The 21,571-nt window shown below is 42.2% G+C and overlaps 1 protein-coding gene across 1 annotated transcript; it reads right to left on the bottom strand.

The window, feature by feature from the left end:
* Window positions 1-15,883: 15,883 nt before the first annotated feature.
* Window positions 15,884-21,309, bottom strand: mare3 (Microtubule-associated protein RP/EB family member 3). Its single transcript, NM_001139850.1, has 6 exons — window positions 21,208-21,309; window positions 20,575-20,708; window positions 18,431-18,576; window positions 17,557-18,325; window positions 17,206-17,358; window positions 15,884-17,039 (listed from the first exon to the last, which is right to left on the bottom strand). Exons 2-4 carry the CDS (start codon window positions 20,693-20,695, stop codon window positions 18,086-18,088), a joined length of 507 nt encoding a protein of 168 aa, NP_001133322.1. The 5' UTR covers window positions 20,696-20,708; window positions 21,208-21,309; the 3' UTR covers window positions 15,884-17,039; window positions 17,206-17,358; window positions 17,557-18,085.
* Between the last annotated feature and the right edge of the window lie 262 nt (window positions 21,310-21,571).

Below are 21,571 nucleotides of genomic sequence, written 5' to 3'. Positions count from 1 at the left end.
CAATTTCCAACTACTTACTAGTTTTTAGCTACTTTCAAATCAATCAAATGTATTTATAAAGCCCTTCTTACATCAGCTGATGTCACAAAGTGCTGTACAGAAACCCAGCCTATAACCCCAAACAGCAAGCAATGCAGGTGTAGAAGCACGGTGGCAAGGAAAAACTCCCTAGAAAAGCCAGAACCTAGGAAGAAAACAAGAGAGTAACCAGGCTATGAGGGGTGGCCAGTCCTCTTCTGGCTGTGCCATGAGGAGATTATAACAGAACATGGCCAAGATGTTTAAATGTTCATAGATGACCAGCAGGGTCAAATAATAATAATCACAGTGGTTGTCGAGGGTGCAACAGGTCAGCACCTCAGGAGTAAATGTCAGTTGGCTTTTCATAGACGATCATTCAGAGTATCTCTACCGCTCCTGCTGTCTCTAGAGAGTTGAAAACAGTTGGTCTGGGACAGGTAGCACGTCCGGTGAACAGGTCAGGGTTCCATAGCCACAGGCAGAACAGTTGAAACTGGAGCAGCAGCACATCCAGGTGGACTGGGGACAGCAAGGAGTCATCAGGCCAGGTAGTCCTGGGGCATGGTCCTAGGGTACTCAGGTCCTCCGAGAGAGAGAGAGAGAGAGAGAGAGAGAGAAAGAAAGAAAGAATTAGAGAGAGCATACTTAAATTCACACAGGACACCGGATAAGACAGGAGAAATACTCCAGATATAACAGACTGACCCTAGCCCCCGACACATAAACTACTGCAGCATAAATACTGGAGGCTGAGACAGGAGGGGTCGGGAGACACTGTGGCCCCGTCTGACGATACCCCCGGACAGGGCCAAACAGACAGGATATAACCCCAGCCACTTTGCCAAAGCACAGCCCCCACACCACTAGAGGGATATCTTCAACCACCAACTTACCATCCTGAGACAAGGCCGAGTATAGCCCACAAAGATCTCCGCCACGGCACAACCCAAGGGGGGTGCCAACCCGGACAGGAAGATCATGTCAGTGACTCAACCCACTCAAGTGACGCACCTCTCCTAGGGACGGCATGGAAGAGCACCAGTAAACCAGTGACTCAGCCCCTGTAATAGGGTTAGAGGCAGAGAATCCCAGTGGAGAGAGGGTTCACCTTCACACTCCTGGCCCAGACTACACTTTGAAACTACTTAGCATGTTAGTTAACCCTTCCTCTAACTATACCCTTAACACTTTTAGCTAACCCTCCCCATAACCCTAAACTTAATCCCTTAACCTAACCCCTAATCCTAACCCCAACCCTAGCTAAAGTTAGCCAGCTAGCTAATGTTAGCCAATTAGCTAACTAGCTAAAATTTGAAATTCGTAACTTATAGTACATTTTGCAAATTCGTTAAATATAATTTGAATTGTAATTTGTAACATATCATACGTGATGGGCATCCACAAATTAATACATTCCATACAAAACATAACATTCACTATATGACCAAAAGTATGCGGACACCTGCTCGTCGAACATCTCATACCAAAATCATGGGCATTAATATGGAGTTGGTTCCACCTTCGCTGCTATAACAGCCTCCACTCTTCTGGGAAGGCTTTCCACTAGATGTTGGCACATTGCTGCGGGGACTTGCTTCCATTCAGCAACAAAAGGCTGTCATTGTAAATATGAATTTGTTCTTAACTGACTTGCCTGGTTAAATATAAAAATAACATTTAGTGAGGTCGGGCACTGATGTTGGGTGATTAGGCCTGGCTCGCAGTCAGCGTTCCAATTCATCCGAAAGGTGTTTGATGGGGTTGAGGTCAGGGCTCTGTGCAAGCCAGTCAAGTTCTTCCACACCGAACTCAACAAACTATTTCTGAAACAGGAAAGGGCCCTCCCCAAACTGTTGCCACAAAAATGTTGCCACATTGTATGCTGTAGTGTTAAGATTTCCCTTCACTGGAACTAAGGGGCCTAGCCCGAACAATGAAAAACAGCCCAAAGACCATTCTTCCTCCTCCACCAAACTTTGCAGTTGGCACTATGCATTGGGGCAGGTAGCATTCTCCTGGCATCCGCAAAACCCAGATTCGTCCGTTGGACTGCCAGATGGTGAAGCATGATTCATCACTCCAGAGAACGCTTTTCCACTGCTGCAGAGTCCAATGGCGGCGAGCTTTACACCACTCCAACCGACGCTTGACATAGCACATGGTGCTCTTTGGCTTGTGAGCTGCTGCTCCGCCATGGAAACCCATTTTATGAAGCTCCTAATGAACAGTTATTGTGCTGGCATTGCTTCTAGAAGCAGTTTGGAACTCGATAGTGAGTGTCGCAACCGAGGACAGACAATTTTCACACACTTCTGCACTCGGTGTTCCCGTTCTGTAAGCTTGTGTGGCCTATGACTTCGCGGTTGAGCCGTTGTTGCTCCTTGATGTTTCCACTTCACAATAACAGCACTTACAGTTGACCGGGGCAGTTCTAGCAGGGCAGAAATTTGACGAACTGACTTGTTGAAATGGTGGCATCCTTTGACGGTGCCACGTTGAAAGTCACTGATCTCTTCAGTAAGGCCATTCTACTGCCAATGTTTGTTTATGGAGTTTGCATGGCTGTGTGCTCGATTTTATACACCTGTCAGCAACGGGTGTGGCTGAAGTAGCCGAATACACTAATTTGAAGGGGTGTCGACATACTTTTTGTATATATAGTGCAGGGATCATCAACTGGATGGTCGGGGGACTGGAACATAGTTACAAATGATTTGTAGACTGCAAATTGCCCACAAGAAACCCCAAAAGATACAATATTTGACTAAAGCATAATCATTTCAAACCTTGCTTACATTTGTATTTGATCAGGTGTCTTTCTATTATGCGTGGAAATACTTGGGAACAGATTTCCCAAATTAAAAACACTTGGAGCTGATTTCCTGGTGTTTTTACATGTTTTTTTTTTATGTCCAACAATGAAAAAGCAATATATATATATATATATATATATACATATTAAACCAGCTAAATAAAACCAGCTGCAGGCCAAAATCGGGGAACCCTGATATAGTGTATCATACTAAGTGTCTCATATTTACAGTATGTACAGAATAATACGAAATGCTCTGAGACCAGGTTGGTTCCAAAGGCCCAGACCATAATGACTGACCATAGCCACACCAAATGTTTTGAAACGTTGTCTCCTGCTGAACGCGCCTGAGAACAGCAGCGTGGAGGAGAAGAGTCAGGATGTTATCCGATGAACAGTGATGAAACATCGGCTGTTGGGGTTCCGAAATACAAAACTATGTTGAAAGGATATAAAACATATTTCATGAACCAAAACAATATTATTAAAATATTAATGTGAATTTTGTTATAGAGCATGTGATCGGCATCTTGAAGGGGAGGTTCCATATTCTTGATGGGCTACTTCCTTTTCAGTTTGTGAAAATAGGGAGGTGTTTTCAACTTTGATAAATATGTCAGCAAGTGTGGTATTCAACAATAACATGTTGGGGGATGGGTAGTGTCCAGACTAATTCAAGAGCTCAAATTAAAGTAAAATCTTAACATGAAAATCAAAGCAGTATACCTGGTCAACCTAGCCAATTAAGCTAAATCATCTGTTATTGTTAGCTCATTAGACACATTCCTTAGTGTTGATATGATTGACTTAATACATGTCCCAGCATCTACCTTACTGAACTGCTCTCCACCCTGTACTGTCTGTGTGAAAAGGCAATGCAACAATGCTTTCCCTCAACGTGAGCAAGACAAAGGACATGATCGTTGTCTACAAGAAAAGGAGGGCCAAACACGCCCCCATTCACATCGTAATGTGTCTAATGAGCTAACAATAACAGATGATTTAGCTTAATTGGCTAGGTTGACCAGGTATACTGCTTTGATTTTCATGTTAAGATTTTACTTTAATTTGAGCTCTTGAATTAGTCTGTAGTGGAGGGGGTCAAGAGTTTCAAGTTCCTTGGTGTCCACATCACCAACAAACTGTCATGGTCCAAACACACCAAGAAGGTCGTGAAGAGGGCACGACAAAGCCTTTTCCCCCTCAGACTGAAAAGATTTGGCATGGGTCCCCAGATCCTCAAAAAGTTCAACAGCTGCACCATCGAGAGCATCCTGACCAGTTGCATTACCACCTGGTATGGCAACTGCTCGGCATCCGACCGTAAAGTGCTACAGAGGGTAGTGCATACGGCCCAGTACATCACTGGAGCCAAGCTTCCTGCCATCCAGGACCTATATACTAGGCGGTGTCAGAGGAAGGCCCAAAAAATTGTCAAAGACTCCAGTCACCCAAGTCATAGACTGTTCTCTCTGCCACCGCCCGGCAAGCGGTACTGGAGCGCCAAGTCTAGGTCCAAAAGGCTCCTTAACAGCTTCTACCCCCAAGCAATAAGACTGCTGAACAATTAATCAAATAGCCACCTGGACTATTTACATTGACCATCCCCCACCCTTCACCCCTACCTACTGTACATGTACAAATTACCTCGACTAATATGTACCCCCGCACATTGACTAGGTACTGTGTACAGTTGAAGTCGGAAGTTTACATACACTTAGGTTGGAGTACTCCACACATTTCTTGTTATCCATCTATAGTTTTGGCAAGTCGGTTAGGACATCTACTTTGTGCATGACACAAGTAACAGCTTGGACAATTCCAGAAAATGATGTCATGGCTTAAGAAGCTTCTGATAGGCTAATTGTCATAATTTGAGTCAATTGGAGGTGTACCTGTGGATGTATTTCAAGGCCTACCTTCAAATTCAGTGCCTCTTTGCTTGACATCATGGGAAAATCAAAGGAAATCAGCCAAGACCTCAGAAAAATAATTGTAGACCTCCACAAGGAGGAAAGGCCGCTCAGCAAGGTAGAAGCAACTACTCCAAAACCGCCATAAAAAAGCCAGACTACGGTTTTCAACTGCACATGGGGACAAAGATTGTACTTTTTGGAGAAATGTCCTCTGGTCTGATGAAACAAAAATAGATCTGTTTGGCCATAATGACCATCGTTACGTTTGGAGGAAAAAGGGGGAGGCTTGCAAGCCGAAGAACACCATCCCAACCGTGAAGCATGGGGGTGGCAGTGTCATGTTGTGGGGGTGCTTTGCTGCAGGAGGGATTGGTGCACTTCACAAAATAGATGGCATCATGAGGTAGGAAAATTATGTGGATATATTGAAGCAACATCTCAAGACATCAGTCAGGAAGTTAAGGCTTGGTCGCAAATAGGTCTTCCAAATGGACAATGACCCCAAGCATACTTCCAAAGTTGTGGCAAAATGGCTTAAGGACAACAAAGTCAAAGTATTGGAGTGGCCATCACCAAGCCCTGACCTCAATCCTTTTGAAAATTTGCAGGCAGAACTGAAAAAGCGTGTGCGAGCAAGGATGCCTACAAACCTGACTCAGTTACACCAGCTCTATCAGGAGGAATGGGCCAAAATTCACTCAACTTATTGTGGGAAGCTTGTGGAAGGCTACCCAAAACCTTTGACCCAAGTTAAACAATTTAAAGGCAATGCTACCAAATACTAATTGAGTGTATGTAAACTTCTGACCCACTAGGAATGTGATGAAAGAAAAAAGCTGAAATAATTCTCTCTACTATTATTCTGATATTTCACATTCTTAAAATAAAGTGGTGATCCTAACTGACCTAAGACAGGGACTGTTTACTAAATGTCAGGAATTGTGGAAAACTGAGTTTAAAATGTATTTGGCTAAGGTGTATGTAAACTTCAGACTTCAACTGTATATAACCTCGTTATTGTTATTTTATTGTGTTACTTTTTATTTTATAGGCGCATGTGATAAATAAAATTTGATTTGATTTTTGTAAACTCAGCTTCTATCTCCTGAGAATGCAAAACATGAATTGTGACATCATTTATTATGTTATTTGTTATGTGATTTAGACAAAACAAGGAATTTCAATAAAAACGTAATCACGTTTTACCTTAGTTATACATTTTCTATTTATACAGAACAGTCTTTTAATTAACCACAATGTGTTTTACCTGAACCTCCTTGTCCATCTCTTGTGCTGAAGTTCCAACAAGCCGAGGGTAAATGTGCCTTGCACAGAATCTGCTGATGGTGTCCACTGCCTTAATGATAAAATCCTCATATCGTGGGACACGTAAAATGAAACTTTGCTGGGGAGTCCAGGTGATAAAATCAGCATGACAGACAAACATCTGCAGCTGCACCTGTGAAAACAAATGGGAAAAAGTAGCATGCACCTCAGCCCCATGACAGCCTAACAGTATAGGCTCTATCATTGGGCTGACCTTCAGGCTGGTGTAATTCCACGTAATTTTATATGATGCTTTCACACTGACGTATAATGGTAATAAGATTAAAATTGTACAGTGACCATACCTGACTGTAGAAGGAGGAAAATAAAGTATTGAGATGTCCCCTGTTGTCTTCTGTCCACTGGTCAGTTGAGTGGTCATTTGCCCATTTAAAGGGATACTTTGACTCAAGTACTCCTTTGTCACAGCACTCACATGATATGTATCCATCACAAGAAACGTCTATATATGGCATGTCTTTAAAATTCTAAAGCCTGCCTTTTCCGCTTTCAAGTTAAAGTGCATCTTGTATACCTGGTCTGATACTAGCTTTGTAGAGGTTTGTGATATGGCAGTGCTCAGACCTAATGCTTATTTGTATGTCCACCTCATGGTCCTTGCCCCATAGAATGCATGGCGTTTTGAGTTGGTTGTCAACTGATCGACTTTTGCAGAGGTCTTTAATAAGTGCTTGGGATGGTTCTTCCGGGGTGATGTGTGAATAACCATGTGTGCAGAGGAGCCTGTGATCTGTCCTGCTCTATGTTGGTCCCAAGCCTTACAGGCAGCCTGATCTTTTGTTTCTTCCTCCACCTGAGAAACTTGCTCATCTGTAAAACCTTGTAGACTATTGTCATGATGTTGCCCTGTCTGTGAGGTTTATGACCCCCATAAATACCTTTCCCCCTTTTCTCTCTCTACTCTACAGAATGAACTCTTGGAAAGCCCTTTGTTAACATAGAGAGAGTATGGTAACAACAAAAGCTTGGGAATGGAACAATATTTCGGTAATCCAACCAGTTTAAGGTATCCGTTGGTACTTAAAGAATATGATGTCAGATCAGTTGTCGTCTGAGACATTATTACTGATGATAGGATGACATAAATTGTATCTTGGAAAGTCTACACATTCTAGTTATCAGATTCACATGGAATTGTCGTGCAATTTAAATGTTTAAATATGAAACTATTGTGAAAATATAAAATGTAATTTTAGTTTTAAAATGGGAGAATTGTTTTCATAAGTAAAATATGCTCACTCAGTGGCCACGCCCACATGAATAGGCATTGGTTGGAAATTATGAACCAACCTCTTTTCTACATTTCTATAAGAGCCCCCGTGAACCAATTCACGGCGGACTAAGCCAACCGCAGCGTGAGCTCTGGTTGTGAATGGTTGAACGACTACAACCTAATAAAATTATCATTGTGTTCCCGATGATATGAGGACTGATGTCCATATGTTTAAAAGGGTGAATTTCAACGTGGAGTTGACGATCGCCACGCTGGAAGGATCAATTTCGACTATACCAGCCAGAATATAGCATGAGATTATAACTTGGCAACTTGGCATAAACTTTCACTAAAGAAGTGATACATCCTAGACATCGAGTTATCAGCAGCAGCTGTAAATGTGTGTGGCCTAGGAAAGGACGGACAATCTCTTCAGAACGACAGGGTACTACAACGTATCTGTTCTACCACACGACGACAGGGTACTACAACGTATCCGTTCTACCACACGACGACAGGGTACTACAACGTATCCGTTCTACCACACGACGACAGGGTACTACAACGTATCTGTTCTACCACACGACGACAGGGTACTACAACGTATCTGTTCTACCACACGACGACAGACTACAACGTATCCGCCCAGAAATATTCCTCAAAAGACAAGGGAGATCTCTGCTGGGCAACCCAGCCTTCCATCTTCGACCAATCTATCGAAGCGCTGCTCAGAGTAAATATATTTCTTGCATTTTCTTTTTCCGAATGGGCGGTTATTTAGAATGCATAAAATTCTGTATTTACGATAGCATAGCTTCATAAGGTCTGATAGAGACCCAATCCTTTTGTTCCTCAGTCTTCCCGCTCTTTCATTCAAACCCAACACCCTTTCTTTGTGTAACCAGCCGTCCTATCGGTTTCGTCTGCTAGAGACGTTTTCTTTTATGACATAATTAGTAATCAATGTATGATCCATCCTGTGTATATGTAATTCTGTGTGACTATTTAGGTATTTAGTAAATAAATAATTAAACCAAATGCATTTCTGATTTCTGATTCAACTTGTTAGCCAGGGTTCGTGAAGATAACCAATAATTTTACAACGTTCAGATGAGACTGAATAAGGTGACGATTAATAATTGACTGCTATTGATATAAAAGATTACCAGGTCTTTAAGAGTTTATTCGGAAGACAACAGCTCTATAAACATTCTTCCGTGGTGCCCCGACTTCCTAGTTAATTACATTTACATGATTAGTTTAATCAGGTAATATTAATTACAGAGAATTGATTTGATAAAATAGCATGTCATATCATTTAATCCATAGTAAAGACATGACAGTATTGAACCAGGGTTTGGTTGTGAAAACATCAGCATGGTCCTTGAATGGTCCCTTATCACTGAGAGCATCTGGAGCAGCTTCTTTTCCTGTGAAGTTAAAGCTTTGGGGATGGGTCTCCTTTCCCTACCTCTTCTGTAGTGGTTAATTTCTTTACTATCAAATGAGGAGAGACAAACTTATCACACAAGTCAGAGTTATACTTAAACTAAATCTTTAACCACTTATTAATAAGGGAGCAGGTCAATACAACGCACACATATAAAGTGAATAGATTGAGCGCTCTACGATAATGATGGCTGGTCATGGCTGGTCGAAGATTCATGCTCAGATGATTTGTTGAGAGCCCCGAGACAAAAATACAAAGGTCTTTTATAGCCAAGATACACCCCTTTCAACCTATATGACGAACAACAGATATATAGAATGGGTCACAAGGTTAAGATCTGTATGAAAGATACCTATAATACATAGCAGACAGTATCTGGAACCATCTCTTCCTGGTACGGTATAGAACATTAACTCATGCTCTGGAATGCTCTTTAGGTTTTATCTCCCAAAAGACATTGTACATCTCCTTTCAGTGTCATCTCCCAGAGGCCCATCCTCAGTAGAACACACACACAATAGTTAAGAGAATACTCTATTCTGTTGCATAACACAACCATTTGATGCAATAAAAGTATTATAACATAGTCTTGAAATTTTCCACCATACTTCCTAGTTAATTTTTTTATTTTTCACTGTATAATTCAATATCTTTAATCATCGTTGGTTCTACTGTTTAGGTGGATTTCAGGCATAGGCGATGCTAGTACATGCCACGCTTGTGTAACCCAGGCAGACAGAGGCTTCCAACTTGAACAGGACAGCAGCAACATTTGAACAGCTTTCGCCTAGTCTAAAGAATAAATGAAGGCAGTCAGTTATGGTACCAATTCCATTTCATTTCCAAATTGTTATATTATGGTTGTAAGTGATAAAATCAAGTAGTTACTACTTCAGTAAGGATATACACTTTATTCAGTGACTTTAGGTTTGAAACTTTTTGATCTGATCGACAGTTCCAAAAAATGAATGAAGTGCAATTGCTAAATAATTCCAATAGATGGCAACATAAGACCACGAATGACATTTCAGAAGATGAGTTTTCTCCCTAGATACACCACGCCCCTTCATCAGCAGCCAGCTTGCGGTCACAGGAAATCGCCCCTGCATGCTTTTTTTCTGTCCCTTTCCACACTGCTAACGCAATATGAATGACTGAAAAAGTTACAGATTACTGTGACTGGTCCTATCTGGTCGGACCGCCAGCAGGTCCCATCTGGCCGGCAGACCCTATCCGGACCTACCTACATGGCCGGCCGGACTAATCTTTGGAATTAATAAGAATAATACACTTGGTTTCTCAGATGCCTCTCCAATGTCTTTATGGTCTGCTATGAAATAATAACTTTTAATTGCTAAATACTTCCAATAGATGGCATACATAAGACCACGAAGCATCAGTTATAGGCTACAAGCAGCAATATGATTGACATAAAATAGCATGCAACCAAAGACTATATGCCCCATGATTTTCTAAAAATGATTACTCATTACTTTACAGTATATACACTACAGTTCAAAAGTTTGGGGTCACTTAGAAATGTTCATGTTTTCCATGAAACCATACATGAAATTAGTTGCAAAATGAATAGAAATATAGTCAAGACTTTGAAAAAAATAATTTAAATCTAATTTAAATAAGAATTGTGCCCTTCAAACTTTTCTTTCGTCCAAGAATCCTCCATTTGCAGCAATTACAGCCTTGCAGACCTTTGGCACTCTAGTTGTCAATTTGTTGAGGTAATCTGAAGAGGTTTCACCCCATGCTTCCTGAAGCACCTCCCACAAGTTGGATTGGCTTGATGGGCACTTCTTACGTACCATACGGTCAAGCTGCTCCCACAACAGCTCAATAGGGTTGTGATCCAGTGACTGTGCTGGCCACTCCATTATAGACAGAATACTAGCTGCCTGCTTCTTCCCTAAGTAGTTATTGCATAGTTTGGAGCTGTGCTTTGGGTCATTGTCCTGTTGTAGGAGGAAATTGGCTCCAATTAAGCGCCGTCCACAGGGTATGGCATGGCGTTGCAAAATGGAGTGATAGCCTTCCTTCTTCAAGATCACTTTTACCCTGTACAAATCTCCCACTTTACCAGCACCAAAGCACCCCCAAACCATCACATTGCCTCTACCATGCTTGACAGATGGCGTCAAGCACTCCTCAAGCATCTTTTCATTTTATCTGCGTCTCACGAATGTTCTTCTTTGTGATCCGAACACCTCAAACTTAGATTTGTCTGTCCATAACACTTTTTTTCCAATCTTCCTCTGTCTAGTGTCTGTGTTCTTTTGCCCACCTTAATCTTTTATTGGCCAGTCTGAGATATGGCTTTTTCTTTGCAACTCTGCCTAGAAGGCATCCCGGAGTCGCCTCTTCACTGTTGACGTTGAGACTGGTGTTTTGTGAGTACTATTTAATGAAGCTGCCAGTTGAGGACTTGTGAGCAGTCTGTTTCTCAAACTAGACACTCTAATGTACTTGTTCTCTTGCTCAGTTGTGCACCGGGGCCTCCCACTCCTCTTTCTATTCTGGTTAGAGCCAGTTTGCTCTGTTCTGTGAAGGGAGTAGTACAGAGCGTTGCACGAGATCTTCAGTTTCTTGGCAATTTCTCGCATTGAATAGCCTTCATTTCTCAGAACAAGAATATACTGACGAGTTTCAGAAGAAAGTACTTTGCTTCTGGCCATTTCGAGCCTGTAATCGAACCCACAAATGCTGATGCTCCAGATACGCAACTATTCTAAAGGCCAGTTTTATCGCTTCTTTAATCAGCACAAGTTTTCAACTGTGCTAACATAATTGCAAAAGGGTTTTCTAATGATCAATTAGCCTTTTAAAATTATAAACTTGGATTAGCTAACACAGCGTGCCATTGGAACACAGGAGTGATGGTTGCTGATAATGGGCCTCTGTACGCCTATGTAGATATTCCATCAAAAAAATAGTCCGTTTCCACCTACAATAGTCATTTACAACATTAACAATGTCTACACTGTATTTCTGATCAATTTGATGTTATTTTAGTGGACAAAAAAAAGAAGCTTTTCTTTCAAAAACAAGGACATTTTTAAGTGACCCCAAACTTTTGAACGGTATATAAACAAATCAAAATATATTTTTATTTGAGATTCTTCAAATAGCCACCCTTTGCCTTGATGACAGCTTTGCACACTCTTGGCATTCTCTCAACCAGCTTCACCTGGAATGCTTTTCCAATAGTCTTTAAGGAGTTCCCACATATGCTGAGCACTTGTTGGCTGCTTTTCCTTCACTTTTGCGGTCCGACTCATCCCAAACCATCACAATTTGGTTGAGGTCGGGGGATTGTGGAGGCCAGGTCATCTGATGCAGCACTCCATCACTCTCCTTCTTGGTCAAATAGCCCTTACACAGACTGGAGGTGTGTTGGGTCATTGTCCTGTTGAAAAACAAATGATAGTCCCACTAAGCCCAAACCAGATGGAATGGCATATCGCTGCAGAATGATGTGGTAGCCATGCAGGTTACGTGTGCCTTGAACTCTAAATAAATCACAGACAATGTCACCAGCAAAGCACCCCCACACCATAACACCTCCTCCTCCATGCTTTACGGTGGGAAATACACAAGCGGCGATCATCCGTTCACCCATACCGCATCTCACAAAGACACAGCGGTTGGAACCGAACATCTCCAATTTGGACTCCAGACCAAAGGACAAATTTCCACTGGTCTAATGTCCATTGATCGTATTTCTTGGTCCAAGCAGGTCTCTACTTCTTATTGGTGTCCTTTAGTAGTGGTTTCTTTGCAGCAATTCGACCATGATGGCCTGATTCACACAGTCTCCTCTGAACAGTTGATATTGAGATGTGTCTGTTACTTGAACTCACTGAAGCATTTATTTGGGCTGCAATTTTTGAGCCTGGTAACTAATGAACGTATCCTCTCCTCATGAGAGCCAGTTTCATCATAGCGCTTGATGTTTTTTGCGACTGCACTTTCAATTTGACTGACCTTCATGTTTTAAAGTAATGATGGACTGTCGATTCTCTTTGCTTATTTGAGTTGAACTTGCCATAATATGGACTTGGTCTTTTACCAAATAGGGCTATTTTTGTATACCCCCTGCCTTGTCACAACACAACTAATTGGCTCAAACACATTAAGAATTAAAGAAATTCCACAAATTAACTTTTAAGAAGGCACACCTGTTAATTGAAATGCATTCCAGGTGACTACCTCATGAAGCTAGTTGAGAGAAAGACAAGAGTGTGCAAAGCTGTTATCAAGGCAAAGGGTGGCTATTTAAAGAACTGGTTGTTCTCCATTTCTGTTATGTATTAGGGAAAGGGGGATACCTAGTCAGTTGTACAACTGAATGCATTCAACTGAAATGTGTCTTCCGCATTTAACCCTACCTTCCGAATCAGAGAGGTGCGGGGGGGTGCCATAATCGATATTCACGCCTTCGGCGCCCGGGGGACAGTGGGTTAACTGCCTTGCTCAGGGCCAGAATGACAGATTTGTACCTTGTCAGCTCGGGGATTCGATCCAGCAACCTTTCGGTTACTGGCCCAACGCTCTAACCACCAGGCTACCTGCTGCCCTGTCTTTTTTCTCCCTTTTCACATCTTATGAAACATTATTGTAAAAAAAAAAAATGCTAACATTGACACTGCTCAGCAGCGAAAACCTCTCATTCCAGTAGTTGAGTACACCATCGTGGCTGATTGACAGGTAGCGTCCATTGTGGGCACGGCCCTTAGGACCCACTGAGGTCTGGCCATGATCCCCAGAGTCTGTCCGTCTTCTTTTTTGGGCTGGGAGCTTGAATGGGTAGAACTTCAGCCGGACAATGACCTCACAGTGTGCACTACACAGACAGAGACACAAAAATGTCAAGGATGCACACAGTGCACACGTACTACTTAGGAACCTGTAAAACATAGCCTATTAAATGCCACTTATACAGGCACAATCTTGAGTGGTTTGGGAAAGTAGAGTGGCCTGTACTCTAAAAACATGTAGTTTAGATATTCATCCTGTATAAACAACACAAAGCTTTTGTTAAAGGGAGTAAGAATTTAAATGTGTTTACATGTTTTTCACATACCAGAGGAGTTGGTCAACTGACGACAAAACAGCACTCCCATTCATTGTCTTGTTTTCCTCTCTCACCCAGTCCACACTGCCATCACAGTTGGTGTCCACCTTCATAAAGATAATGTCCAGATCCTCATCATCAACATCGCATCCTGAAACTGATCCATATCCAACCCTGACAGAGAGAATGACAATGACTCAATGTTATGCGTGTTTGTATGACAACACTATGTAAAAATGTGCAGCTGGTGGGTGAAACTGGCAGGGATCCACTAGAGGCTAAAATGGATACTGGGGTAGACCACTAGTTATGGGGAGGGGGTATAATATGGTCAGGTCACTCACCCCCTCCTCCATCTGTGTCAGACTCTCTGAACATGCTTTGGATGTGGCGAAGTTGCTGTTTGTTGATCTGATTCTCCACTCCCCCGAGCCTGCATGTCCTCCTCCCCGAGGTCACTGTTCTTCCAGAATGCTCCGTCTCACCCGCCATACCCTGCAGAGGGAGCATATAGAGGACCTCAGTCAGGATTAAGTCCACATTTGATATTAAAACCATCATGGACCATTTTTCACTTGAAAATGTCTTAAGAATGGGAGATTAATTAAAAACTGTGAACAAAATGTGGGTGACAAGGTCACAAAAACCAAATTAGAATGGAAACGTTGTCTGTGCCAATTAAAAAAGAGAACTTTGGGGAGCATACCAGTATGTGGATTTTGTTCTGGATTTACCTGAGCTGTGGTGTGTTTCTGCTTGTCATCAGAGGCGGAGCTGTGAAAGGTTTTGATTACACAGGCAATTTTATTCAATGAAGAGTCAAGAGATTAAAAATGTGATTTAGTGATCAAACACATGCATTTAAAGTTTAAACCTAAACTGATATTACCGTCAGACCTTCTTCACAGTGCCCCTGTGACAGTCCACAAGCTCACACTGGCCATGGCTTTACACTTTTGACACTGGCTCAAATTCTCACAGAAGAGTAAAGCTCTTTTGGTCTACATAACATTGTATTCAGTGGTATCGAGAGGTAGTTTTTCTTTTTCAACAATGAAACCAAATTCTGACTACAGCAATCAAAATGTGGGGGGGATATAAAAAAGTTGTTTCCCAAGCTTTTTTCTGTTTATAAAAAACCTTACTCTTGATGGCACAAAGATGACAGTTGGGAGACAGAAAGGAAGGAGAGACAGAGAAGTTACTATTTGACACAATTGTTACACAAAAAGATGATGACCAGTTTTCCAAATCTGTTTTGCATCTTGACACACACACCGAGAAGCTTCTGGACGAAGAGGTGCAGGAAAACATGTCCAATGACTCAGTGAATAGCCTTGTAGACAAACCTCTGCAGTTACCCAAGGCCCGGGCTCCATACTGGGTCAAGCAGATGGAAGCAGAAACCGGAAGCCAGATCAAAATGCAAGAATGGGGGTCAGTAAAGGACAACAGAGGCAAACCCGGCATGGAAGATCTAGACGAGGACCTGTACCTACTGATCATCATGAATGACAAGGCAAAACGCGCCCGGGTCAGAATGAGGAAAGCATTGGTCAGGAAAATCCTGGTGCTTTACAGCGGAGGGAAAGAAAACATGAAGATGCTGATGGAGCTGGCAATTCTCAATGGGACATACCAGAATCAAGACACAAATAGGTCCCCCGTCTCACAGTGGCCCCCACAAGGCAGGTGCTCCCTATTGCAGGCCCCCAACAGGAACAGCATCCGGCCCATCCAAAGGGCTGCCCTGTTGCTCAATGATGGCAGCATCGACACCACCCAGAATGACAAGTACACCTGCTACCAATGTCTCTGCTTGGGTCCCCCGTCACCCACAGTGGGGCTCTAGACCTTTATTGTTTTTATGGCCCTTTCCTCTGGGCATGTTAACATTTATTTTTAATGATCAGCCAATATCACCCTTTCTGTTTTGATTTCTGTAGTTATTCTACCAAGAACCTACTGCCAATAGCAATGCAGAAATCTGTCAGGACATTTTAATGAGTGGAGAAATAAATCGAATTAGAAAAATGTATACATTTGAGTTTTTAATAACATTAAACTTGTCAAAACAAGTTATTTCTTCAACCTAAAAACATTTAATTTCTCCAATCAATACTTCATTTCTAAAGACAAGAGATGCTTATAGAAACCTTATATTGCTCCCAAGTTTAGAACAGACTTCCGAGGTCTAAAAGACAGCTCTCAGTTCCTCTGTTAAGAGCGTATAGTTCTGCTCTTATTGTAGACTAGAAGGAAGTATTTCTTCAGTGTGGACAGGCAACCATACATCCGGTCTTTGCCTCACATGAGGAAGTCAATTAGAACATAGGTCGGTAGAGATGCTAGTCTCTGTAGTGTAAAACTAGCCTACATACAACACACAAATGGCAGAATGAGTCTATAATTTAGCTTATAAGTAAAAAGTACAGTATTTTTTTATTTAAAAGGTTAACAATAAACATTACTTTTCTTACTTCAAAAAAAGTAATGTGATGAATACCTCCCCAGATAGACAGGAAACTAAATACAAATGCTGATCGCCTAAACTTCAAATTTGAACTCAAGTATATAATGAATATGCGTAAACATACCATAAAAATTACAATAATTTCCATTGGCAGAGTAAACATCTTCATACATCTTTAATAATTAATCATATTTGCAAATATATCAAAATAACCTGGTACAGTTTTGTTTAGGTCAATTGGAAATAAGGAATAGAAAGACCTGAACATATTTCAAAAGTAACAGGCCAAAGTTGAAAGGCACAGCAGAGGCCAGAATAAGAACAAGGCAGAAAAGAAACCAGAAAGGAATGTCCCCATTACAATTATCTAGGGTTCTTCTTCTCTGGTGGCTGGATCAGCAGGCTCTCTGAAAAGTATTACGGTCCAAAGAACACTTGGACCAACAAAGACTTGGACCAAGGGGGTAGCCAGTGTATGATCCAAAGGCAACTTAATCCACAGTGGCAGTATGTGTGAGTAAGTGCATGTTCATTAGAGCACACGAGTGTGTATGCATGTACATTGCAAATGCAAACATGTGTTCACTAACCCGTGTGTGTGTGTGTATGTGTGTGTGTGAGAGAGAGAGATTATGGCATGGACTAGAGTTGTGTCCATTTTTCATCAGAACTCTTCTGGTTCTTCTCCTTCAGCATCGGAATCAGGAATAACAAACCCCTCCTGTAAGCAGGAAACCATTTTTATTTAAATATTCAAATACAAAGCTACATTAATTTCCTACTACGGAATCATTGGTTATGAAAAAATGCTATGAAAATGAACACTGAGCCTCTCAGCTGTGTGTGTGTGTGTGTCAGAGAGAGTATTCTGGCAAGGTGTCACTCACATCAGTGGCATATAGAACATCCATAATCTTCTGCATAGTTGTATCTGCCTCTCCATCCACTTCCTGGCAGATGACCTCAATGGACCTCAGCTTCCCAAAATAAAAGTCTCTTTCTTTCTCCATGTCCTGGACAGTGGCTTTCAGGGAACTGACCTGAGGTGAGAGCAGCAGAGGGCATACATTAGTGATAGGAGAATGAATGGGCGGGGCTGTCATGACTCATGTTACAACTAAACAAGCTTCAATTTCAATAAACTATTCAACTAGCACACAAAAAGCCATACAGGAGATTGTTTTGATGAGGTTTCCCCTCAACTTATGTTAGCGGTGACACCCCCCAAAAGACCATACCTCCTGGGATAGCTCCTCCCTCTCCATGTCCCCTGCTGCTCCGGGCCTACGCAAGGCACTCCCTGCTGACTTGGGCGGGGGTTTGGTCACTGCTGTTGTAGACCTCATGGGAGCTAGATCCAACACAAATCAGTTAGCAAACTAGGAAAGAATAATATAGCTGTGGACTGTGTATTCCCTCAACCTTAGACACACAACTGCACATTAACACCCACTGACTCCAGTATCTAGCCTTACAGCAATATTCCTTTCCACAGTGACCATGACTGTGATAGCCCACCATAGGTGCCCATTGGAGATCCGTTTGACCATTAAACCACCTTACCGACTCTCGCAGCTGGTTTGATAACAGGTGGGGAGCTGTGGGGCTGTACTGAAATAGAAATGCATACAGTATGCATTTAAGGGTCCAAGCATCAAAGACACTGGATCAATCTTTTTTTTGTTCCACCAGCTGACAGAGTAACTTGGATTATAACGTGATTTAGACCCCTCTTTGCTGCTTGCAGCTATATTTTCAATTAGGTATTTAAAATACAATCAAAATGTTAGAAATTATAAATGTGTCTTCCTCACCAGTGCTGGGCTTCCTGGGCTTGGGTACGACCTGCCCTGGGTTGGGCGTAGGCGCAGTGTCCTGGCCTTGGCGAGCACTGACTGGGTCATAATCCCTCCCATCGTAGTTGGCATCAAATAATTTCTTGAACCACTGCACAAACTCAAAGTTGTCCTGGAACTTGCCTTTTATCAATTTATCAACAGGAATGATCTGGAAATTGATTAAAAAGTGTCACAATCTCAATGCCGGAAATGTAGGAATAGCCGAATAGCCAACAATACACTGAGGTAAAAAAAAAAATTAAAAAGCACTCACCTTCTCAACCTGAATCTTCTTAAAACTGGTCTGTAGAAGTTTGAAGTTGTGGAGGAACTCAGTCTCTAGTTTGGCCTGGAATTTAACCTTCTTCAATGGTATGCATCCAGGGAAAAGCATGTCCATGAACTGACAGTAAGCAGCACCTGTGTGAATGTGATAACATAATTCAATTACCAGCTAATCAGGTTTCAACTTCTATAAGCTATAATACTCTGCTCCTGCCATTACCTTTCCCCAACCCACTACAAGGTACACTACATGACCAAAAGTATGTGGATACCTGTTCATCGAACATCTTCCCAAATCACAGGTATTAATATGGAGCTGGTCCCCCTTTGCTGCTATAACAGCCTCCACTCATCTGGGAAGGCTTTCCACTAGATGTTGGAACATTGCTGCAGGGACTTGCTTCCATTCAGCCACAAGAGCATACATGACGTCGGGCACTGATGTTGGGCGATTAGGCCTGGCTTGCAGTCGGTGTTCCAATTAATCCCAAAGGTGTTCGATGGGGTTAAGGTCAGGGCTCTGTGCAGGCCAGTCAAGTTCTTCCACACCGATCTCAAACCATTTCTGTATGGACCTTGCTTTGTTCACAGGGGCATTGTCATGCTGAAACAGGAATGGGCTTTCCCCAAACTGTTGCCACAAAGTTGGAAGCACAGAATCGTCTAGAATGTCATTTTATGTAGTAGGCTTAAGATTCCCTTCACTGGAACTAAGGGGCCTTGCCCGAACCATGAAAAACAGCCCCTGACCATTATTCCTCCTCCACCAAATTTTAACAGTTGGCACTATGTAGTCGGGCAGGTAGCATTCTCCTGACATCCACCAAACCCAGATTCATCCACCGGACTGCCAGATGGTGAAGCGTGATTCATCACTCCAGAGAACACGTTTCAACTGCTCCAGAGTCCAATGGCTGTGAGCTTTACACCACTCCAGCCAACGGTGATCTTAGGCTTGTGTGCCTTTGCTTGGCCATGGAAACCCATTTCATGAAACTCCCGACAAACAGTTATTGTGCTGATGTTGCTTCCAGGGGCAGTTTGGAACTTTGTAGTGAGTGTTGCAACTGAGGACAGACACATTGAATGTCACTGAGCTCTTCAGCAAGGCCATTCTACTGCCAATGTTTTTTCTATGGAGATTGCATGGCGGTGTGCTTGATTTTATACACCTGTCAGCAATGGGGGTGGCTGAAATAGCACTAATTTGAAGGGGAGTCCACATACTCTATATATACGAAAGTATCTAGATTAGCAAAAGGGAGTACATTCCCTGTGACAGCTCAAGCTACTGTGGGGAGTACAATTTCCCTAGATGGTGAGTAGTTTCTAAAAATGGTGGTAGATGAAAATATAGCCCTATACATATGGGGTATTGCACAGGAGGTTGATGAGGGGCGGACAGATAATTATGGCTGGAATGGAGTGGTATCAAATACATGGAAACCATGTGTTTGATACCATTCCAGCCATTACTATGAACCCGTCCTCCCCAATTAAGGTGACGGCGGTATAGTTAGCAGCCAAGAGGGCTCAAACTTCCAGCGCATAGCAGAGGGTCCATTGATAATGGTACCACTACCTTCAACCAACCTTCACCTGGCGATACAGTCTTTGTTCTCGATTCTGAAGGCACCGGTGTCTTAAACTTCAGTTTCCTGTTGCAGGTGGAACTTCAAAAAAACAGAATATTCAGAAAGAATTAAATCCACTTTTTCTATCAAGTGAGAAATGGCCTATCGCATGTGTGCAAATCTTCGTTTGGGTCAAGTGCTGTCATCTTGTTCGACATGTGGCCACCGCTGCTCTTGCTTAGAAATGACAAGCTTCTGCAAAGATGGGAAATTCGAGATTTCTAGTCGCTATGTCGGCTTAACTTCACATGTAGCAAAAATACGATTTATTAACTTTCTGAATATTCCGTTTTTTGGAGTTCCACCTGCAACTGAAAACATTAATTTATAAATCACTGATGCCTTCAGAATCTAAAAATAATGTAGTATCTCCAAGTAAAATGTTGATCGAAAATAACTACCACACTTTGAATGAGCCATCGGATCAACAGCCATCACAAGCTAGTTAGCCATGCCAATGAACGTACTTCTGGTTTGACCCAGACGTCATCTTACTGACCTGAGCACAACTGCTCAATCTTGGAGTAGTTCATCTGTACAGACTCGTTGATCCAAGAAAGCATATCATGGCGACTAAGGTTGTCGCCGGTCACAGATGTAGAGTAAACGTTCACAGCCATCTTCTAACGTTAACTTGGTAAGGGAAGACATAAGAATGTAAGTTACGTTAAGGAAGAGACAAAGACACATCTAACTTGCCCATTTTACATTACCTAGAAACGCGTAACATTTTAGCTAGTTAGCTAAAACACGCACAACTATTATTTATGGCTAACATTAGCTAGTTAGTCAAAGCTTTAGCTAACGTTACGCCCTGCTAAATTATCGGGTTAGCTAAACTAGCTATCGTTATATTAAACGAGTTGGCCATCGTTGACAGCGAGTTAAGTACGAGCTAACATTAGTTATAGCTATTATGTTAACACGTTATACCGCTAACGTTGGTATAAAAAAAAATGCGTTTCATTTTAGCTAACTTGCTAATACTTAGCTAATCCGGAATTTAGCTACCGATACAACAGCTAGCTAGCTATCAAACACACCCATCATTCAACGACATCATCGCTAACGTTAGCTATCTAGCTAGTTTTACTGACAATGAACCATTTAAGACGCATGCTTTTGAACTTACATCGTCTTAATTTTCCACCAGTTAAATCAAATTATTCAAAAAGGTTAAAACTTGTAGATACTTTCTCGCCGTTCACCGGCGGCTTATTTCGTTAGTGTCTTGGCTCTTGCACAGTTGTGATGTAGCTAGTAAGCCTGAACAACCGGAACATTGGAATATCTCAAATTGAACGCCTCGCGTCCTCGTCTCCTTCTCAAAACCCATTGGAGGAGATGGTCAGGGGGGCGGGGCCTCTGGCTTTCTCGTCCAATGAGTTTTGGAGAGCCGAGAGAGGACGCGAGGAGGATACAAATGAGATCTTCCCCACGAACTCGTATTTTTTTAAATGTATTAAGGGATCGCAACCATAGACTGTAAAAAGATC

This window comes from Salmo salar, chromosome 15 (genome assembly GCF_965601325.2).
Source record: "Salmo salar chromosome 15, fSalSal1, whole genome shotgun sequence".
Classification (NCBI taxonomy): domain Eukaryota; kingdom Metazoa; phylum Chordata; class Actinopteri; order Salmoniformes; family Salmonidae; genus Salmo; species Salmo salar.
This window is presented reverse-complemented; position numbering and strand designations above follow the sequence as displayed.